The following is a 7,510-nucleotide window of genomic DNA, read 5'->3' on the forward strand; positions in this document are numbered from 1 at the left end:
CTGCAGAAGAAATTTGCATCATTCCTAGAACTCATGGGAGCTCGAAGTACCTCTCCATGAGGATTTCTCTGATGTAGTTGACGCGTATGACCTGACCCATCCGCTGCAGGGTGCCAGCAGGGATCGATACAACGTCGCCAGGCGCCGAGCGCCTCCCACCACTAGTGGCGGTGGCTACAGGTCAGTAGCTGAGCTCAGGCTCGGACCAGAGGACCGGAGCAGCGGTGCTTACCGTGTGAGCAGGAGGCAGAAGGCAGGGGGGTGTTGGGACGTGGTCCTGCTGGATTCTGCCACTTTGTGCTTGTTACAAGGTCCAAGCGACGCGATAGATGCGCATGTGTTTCGCAGAACCTTGTTCAGAATGAGAGTTTAAACATGGAGGGAAGCTGTCGCAGTGAAGGTGGTGTGTCCTGAACGGGATCGAACCATAGACCTTTGGCTTTTAAAAGCCAATGCACTACCATTGAGCAATGAGGGCGATGCCTGTAAGCTTTATTGCATATGCAATACTGCTCGTTATTCGTGGGCTCGAGTGGGATTGAGCCACCGACGTGTCGTTTGCAAAGCCAACGCTCTACTATGAAGCTGTAAGGGCGAGACGCGTACTCTTGACCGCTTTCGAATCCTTGTTCATGGTGTGACGTAATAATTGGTCGCCTGGGAATTTTCGCGAATTAAACGAAAAAAGTAAAGAGATTTTAAAGGTCTAAAACCCGGTCAATCTGAGCAACATTTGATATCATGGGCTGAAAGGTTTTTGCGCTCGTAGACCTTCTCGGAGAGGTTAAAAACAGCATAATGGGAAGCCATCCACCCCTCTTGAGCTTAGCATATTATCAACGCCGTAAAAAATGGATTTCAGCGGCTTAATCGGCACGATACCGTTGGCCTTACAGCTCGCTTTAGTGCCGCGTGTCCTTTCTTTAAAACTACAATGAACCTGTCGATTGGTTTAATAACGTCCGTGCTGAAAACACCTGACTAAAACCGTTATTTTTCGGTTAGTTTTTATGCTAAATGAAAATGAACCAAACTGTAGTGAGAGGGCTGAGTCCGAATGGGATCGAATTGCCGGCCTCTCGCTTGCGAAACGAGTGCTCGACCACTGAGCTAAAAGGGCAATGCCCTTAAGCTTGTTGAAGCTTGAACAAGAGTTCGTAAAACGAGAGGGCTGTGCCCAGTTGCTGACCTCTCGCTTGTGAGGCGAGGATCGACCGCTGAGTATTGTCCGCGGCTGTAAAAAATGAGTCAAGAGCCTAGGGCAAGCTCCAGCGCTGGCGCTGCGCGTGCGGGATGGTCTAGGACCACTTGAGATCTTGAGACGCTGCGCGCTGGTGTAAATGGGCCCTGGTCCCCGGATGATGGGCTGGGTATCAACGATGTGAATGCGTTTGCGAGCTCACAAATGAGCGGAATGTAAGGGTGAGGTACAGCGACCCCCAACGCACTGGCAAGAAGCGACCTCGCTGAGGAAGTTTCGAGATCGAGGATGCTCTCATCTTAATGGGGGGAGTGTAACGAAGCTATAGGGTGTGGGACACACAGCATACGGACAACTCAGAGAGATAGCAAAATCTCAGTACTTAAGCTGGAGAGTTAACATTGTCTCTCAGTACGTTGACGGAAAGCCACACTTTATGCATTGATTAGGTTTAGCTATGCTAGATAGCTGAACATATACACTTACCCCTAGATGACTTGGCCGTATTAAAGTAAAAAAAACCTCGGATTTGAAGCAAAAGAAAAATTGGTGTTAATATTTTTTGAGCCCTGGGTGCGAGAATTCCTTGGGGCAAGGAGCTTTGTATTAAGGACTCTTTGAGTCGAACTTCTTCCTCCGACGCTAACGCTACGGCAGCCCCGCTGCACTGAGGTAGAATCACTATCGCACCAAAATCGGTGTCCGTGCGGGCTCACTAGCGACATGAATTATGTATAACGATTGCTGCGCATTCCTACGCATTAGATCTTTGGTCGGGCTTCCATAGCTCGGAAAGTCTAACGACCGTCCAGCGTATCCAAACGGTCGGGTTCTATTTGGGGTCTCAGAGGGTGGCCTTACTTACCTCTGCTCAAAACAACAGATTCGTGCGGGGCACACAGAGGATAGTGATCGAGTTCCCGGGTAGTAGACGGTACTTTTCGCAATATTACAAGGACCAGGCGGGCGGACTGTTCACAGAAGAAGATTCTCCGCCTGGTCCACTTGCGTGCGCGTTTGTTTGAAGTGTTACATCACAACAATGCATAAGATTTCGTAACATTGATCAAGGAACTGTCGGGTCCGATAAGTGTCGAGCGATACAGTACCACTTTTAATTTGCATTTCTTCTTTTGATTTAACAGGGGTAAGCAGGGCGTGCAATCGTTGGAAATACAAAAAATGCGTGTACAGTACTGCACCCCGTTTTCGCGGGGGTGGACCATGAAGGAATTGGAATTAAATCGATTTTAGCTTTCAAACTATAGTTCATTTATATTCAGGATCTTCGCATCCGGAAGTTTATTAAAGGTCCAAGGGCTCGAAAACGGGGTGCAGTACTGTATTCGGTATTTAGGTACGAGAAAAACCAAGATGTCGTGTGGGCACATGCCAGACATCAATTTTTTTAAGAGAATGAGCGTTAAGCATCATCTTGTGCAGAAGTGGCAGGGTGATGGGCTACCTACGTATATATTTGTCAAAATACAGGAACCGTGTTCACACAGCATGCGTCCTGTTGCGATGCTCGTATCGAGTAGATGAATGTCACCACCGTCTTGGAAGCGCCATATAATCAAGTTTAAGGTAGGAATTTAGCTCATGTAACTTCTTATCGAACGCAAGTACCGTTTCCGCAGATACTTGCCTGTCCAGTTTTTTTTCCTTTTGGACTTTTTTGCGCCCTTCATACCTGTATTGCCTGCTAAAAGACGTGCTGGTCCCTCTATGTGCCATCTATCAGATCTATGCTGGAGACCCTTCCTACAATTTTCTATTGAGACCACTTAACGACGATAATATATAGATTCTGCAGCTGCACAGTAGGAGAATAAATACCAACGAAAATGCAACAGGTACGGCGGCAAACAATTTACGCTTTGAGGTTCTGAAACTAACAGTCGAGCTTCGTCAGGCATGACGCATCCCCATACTACGTCAGCTGAAAACACAAGACCAAATCGATCTCTTAATTATGTCCGCCGTGGAGATCCGTTCGGAAGCGAAAACGTTTGCGCTTAATTGGGGCTGGTCGTACTGACTGTCTGTTTCCCTAGGAGCTATAACTTACCCTAAGCGTGAGTATGCGGTGGCATCATGATGTCCATGAAGACTCCACGGGGCGCAGTGGCACAAAGAGATGATGGCATGCAGCAAAGATAATCCTGTAGTGAGCTATTTGACATTGACATTGATATTTCCTAACACATACGTCTGAAATATCGCCGATTCAGCTTCCATCTATTAGTGTCTCATTAAGAAAAAAAGGTATACAACCAATTGTAGCAGTTTTCAGCATCTCACTTTATACAAGGTATAATACTATGTTTTAGTAATTGCAGCGACTTCCTGAGTCTCTTTATAGAAGAGGGATAAAATTGCGTTTTAGTAACTGTAGTGCTTTTAACGACTGTCACTCATGTCCTCGCATGTCATGTCATCAAAGTCGTGGCACGGCATGTCGCGGTTAAAATTGATTTTTGCCTACAACCGCACCATGAGCGTGTGATCCCAAACACAGTTTTCTACTTACAAGATTAAAGATAAAACGAAGCATGCTGCTACAAATCACGATGACAATTACACTTTCTGAGGCACTTGCAAACGCCATCCATGGTTGCTTCCTGCTATCTCATTTCCTATAATATATAACGCCGGCAAAAGCTAAGCAAAAAGGATCACCTTTATTGTGTGATAGCGTCGTTAGGAGCGCCTAAGACCATTCTCAACGATACTGCAAAATATGCAAGTATGACCAAAGACTTGCCCGTTGATGTGTCTTATCACCGAACCAACTGACCGTTTCCTTCACTTTGAAAAAAATTGACGCCTATTCAACGAATAGAGGCTTAAGCATTGTAATGTGTGACATTTGGCTACGATCTACAGCTAAAACAAATTACGAAAGAATACGATCCCACGGTTGAAAGACGTTGACCACAAATTAATCATACTGAACGCCTAATTATCAAAAATAGCCAGGGTTCATGGCTATGCCTCAGCCGTAAAACTCTGTAATATAAAATGTAACCAGCTGACATCTTCCGCTTAAGTATCGGAACGAGATACGAGACTATTACAATACGTTAGAGCATCTCCAACGGTAGTGCGTGATAGCCTATCACTGATAGGACAAAGTGAAAGGCTGTCAGGTGCATAAATAATACAGTTACACGTGTAATTTCATAGCTCTGCTGTCCCGACGGTACGGCGGCCCGGTGCGTGCTTCTTCCGCAGCACCAGATCCATCTGCAAGACTCACGACTTGTCGTAAGAAGCCCGAGAACCGGGGTGGTATCTGCCCTGTATGCAGAAAAGTTGGCTCAACGTACGCTGGTTTCTTAAAGGCAGCAATGAACGTGTCTGCCGCTGAACGTCATTTTTTAGTATAATGGCATCCCTGGTACATTCTGTAAAAGGGTCAATGTGTTCACATGGGGTGATATAATGTATGTGTGCTAAGGCTACATAAAATTAATTTGGCGTTAAACCGTGATGGTAAGTGCCTTAGGAGACCAAGTATGGTGGTTGTACCACGTGCGCACAAGGGAGACCCGTATGGAAAAATCGGTCTATACCCATTATTCCCCAATCACTTTTGCTGTGCTACTTTTGGACTACGTTTTCACCATTAAATATCGATTGTTTTCTGCGTAATTCGTAAGCTAATCGTGTAATCGACGTGTTTTATACTTGCGTAATTCTGACGGTCTGGTAAATTTTGAACAATGTACTGTGGTTTACAAATAGTCTTGCTGTCAACTACATGAGTTATTTCTGAGTCTGTTTAGGGTGAAGGTACATATTATCAGCTTGTGTATTTTTGTGTGTTTCAGCTGCAAGTTCGAAGAAAAATGTAATGATGCCACGACCTGCATATATTAACGAGATCTGCTGGGCTCAGGAAACTTCATTGTATCATACATCTAGTTCAAAAGCGGTTTATATAGATAGACAGCAACACAGTTCATATCGTGCAGGACTTACCGGAAGCGTGTACATGAAATGACATTTTATACCCTAGCCTTTCCTTCCGAATCGCTCGATATCGTCATTGGTTTCCTAGATGGCGGCGGAGCTAAATCTTGATAAGAAAGAAACTAAAATAAGAGGATGTAGCGCTTTTAAGACACATTGACCAGAAATGGCACAGTGTAGGTCATGGGATACTCGTGAGAGGGTTCAGAAAGGATTTCTATAATTTAGACTCCTTGTACTACAGCGGTAAGCTTAGACCAGTGTTGGAGCGCATGGTAAAGGCTGTAGCTAATAGTGCTGTAATCCATGGCGGGCCTGTACTTTTCTAAAAAAAACCGTGAATAGATTTAAGATTCATGGATAGCTTACTGTTATATCGAATATGTCTGCAAAATAGCATTACCAAATTAACCGTCCCTCACGAAGTTACATGTTCGTTGTAATATGCGGTAGCTGTATCGACCATTTGCTTCTTTGCATGAAATTAGACAATGACGCTGAGTAAAATGTAGTAGCTCCGGCTGAAATGGTTTTGCCGAAATCGTCAGCTTCGCATATGGTTGTCAAGCCCATGTGTAAAGTGACAGTGTCCATGTCGACACTTTTGCTAAATAAAAAATAATAAAATCTTAGCATTCGTCATGCGACTCGCTTACACCGCCAAACTCTTTTAAATCAGCGATGCTCGTTTTTTAACGAGAGATGATATTAACGGATATTAACGGCCGACGCATTATTGTTAAAGCCACTGCGCCTCGCCAGCAAAGTGCGAAAAAAATTCGCCTTCGGTTAGTTCCAGCAAAATTAATCTTGTTGAAATGAGTCTTGCATCGTCGTACTCGGGTTCTCGAAAGCTTGACAATCAATTGCATATCTTTTCATCAGCCACGCCGTCATCTCGTAACATCATTCGGTGTTTTATTGCGTGTCTGTCGTGCCACCAGATACATTCATTCCATTACAGCCCCGAAAACTTCAATCGTATAGGATGGATTGCTTGCTTCCAAACAACTGAAGTATTGCCGTGTCGTAGCTGTATAAAATGCAGCGGGTAAGTGAGCTTTGCTTCCGAGGCATTTCACATAAAATGTGAAGAAATGACATTCATACTGCTCACAATTTTGAGGGCAGTATATAGCTGGATGTCACTGTAGATTCTTAAATATACAACGAATTATCGCGTAGCCAATTATGCCTGCGCTAGTCCCAATCTTGCTAGTCGGCGGCATAGAGAGTCTTAAAAATAGTTTTATTCCTAAGCAGTGATAAATACGCGTACAGTCTATGTTCGTGTTTCTGCGTCCACCTCCCCCGTTTGAGCAACGAGCTCCAATCCTGCAACCTCAAGGGACCCTTCGTCGACCTTCTCCAGTTTCCAGAAAGACACCGAGAGACCATCAGCCAAACACCTTACTGACATGTCGGCGCCATCGCTGCCGCTACGCGTATCCACCTGCAGCTACTTCCGCCTCGAGTGCGGTCACGAACAGCTGTTTCATTCCGAGTACAAGCGGTACGGCATCGTAATCGCGTTGCGCTGTCCATTTTCACTTTCTGCATACGCATGAGAGAATGACTCGCATGAGGTGATACTCGTAGCGACTGACCATTTTGTTTTACTTTAACTAGGAGCAACCGCACCAGAGGCCTTAAAATCCTGCGCTGCTTTCCGCACTGCTGTCCGGAGCATATTGACCGAAGCTACTGCGGATCCTCACTGAGTGTGAAGATTCGACTAGCGGAACGTCCGGTTGGAAGTGCCCCATTTCAGCCTCCACCTAGTGAGTTGTTAGCAGTCTTCGCCCGCTTCGAAGCAGTCAATGATGTGAGTCTCCGACCTGGAGAGTGCGTCGAGGTAGATAAAATCCAAGAGGGTGTACAGACAGAGACGAATCTGGACGGTCAGTGGATCGCTGGGGTCTTGGATCGGCCATCCGGACTGATGGTCACGATCCGAGGCTCAGATACTGCGTTAGATGAGGAGAAACCTGTAGTATTCCACCTGAACAGTAAAGCTTTTCCGAGGTGGTACTACGACTGGGAGAGTGGTGCTAACAAGGCACAGAGGCTCATAAAGCATTCACTGAAAACGATGTGATGGAGTGCGTCGCCGTGGACATGGACGACAATTTTACGACCATTTCAAGTCGAGAGGCCTACACGCAGCTGTACCGCGTGCTGCATGCGGTCTCGTCGCCTGAGTTTACAGTCATCTCGTACCGACGAGCTCCTCTGGACCAACTACAAGCTGCACAAGCACATGCCGCTTCGCAGTTGGCTACACAACAGAGTCTGCAACAAGTGAAGGGAGAACCACTAGGACTTCAAACT

The 7,510-nt window shown here is 45.8% G+C and overlaps 1 protein-coding gene and 2 pseudogenes across 3 annotated transcripts; 1 reads left to right on the top strand and 2 right to left on the bottom strand.

Annotated features, from left to right (window-relative positions):
* Positions 1 to 406: 406 nt before the first annotated feature.
* PITG_29267 lies at positions 407 to 478 on the bottom strand (annotated as a pseudogene). The gene has a single exon. The product of its transcript is annotated as a tRNA-OTHER (tRNA).
* A 572-nt stretch (positions 479 to 1,050) lies between these two features.
* On the bottom strand, positions 1,051 to 1,120 carry PITG_29268 (annotated as a pseudogene). The gene has a single exon. The product of its transcript is annotated as a tRNA-OTHER (tRNA).
* A 5,477-nt stretch (positions 1,121 to 6,597) lies between these two features.
* Positions 6,598 to 7,254, top strand: PITG_17281 (uncharacterized protein; the record flags this gene model as incomplete). Its single annotated transcript, XM_002896746.1, has 3 exons — positions 6,598 to 6,692; positions 6,809 to 7,124; positions 7,195 to 7,254. The coding sequence occupies 3 exons, from the start codon at positions 6,598 to 6,600 to the stop codon at positions 7,252 to 7,254; spliced, it is 471 nt and encodes a 156-aa protein (XP_002896792.1).
* Between the last annotated feature and the right edge of the window lie 256 nt (positions 7,255 to 7,510).

The sequence above is a fragment of the Phytophthora infestans genome, genomic scaffold (genome assembly GCF_000142945.1).
Source record: "Phytophthora infestans T30-4 supercont1.53 genomic scaffold, whole genome shotgun sequence".
Lineage (NCBI taxonomy): Eukaryota > Oomycota > Peronosporomycetes > Peronosporales > Peronosporaceae > Phytophthora > Phytophthora infestans.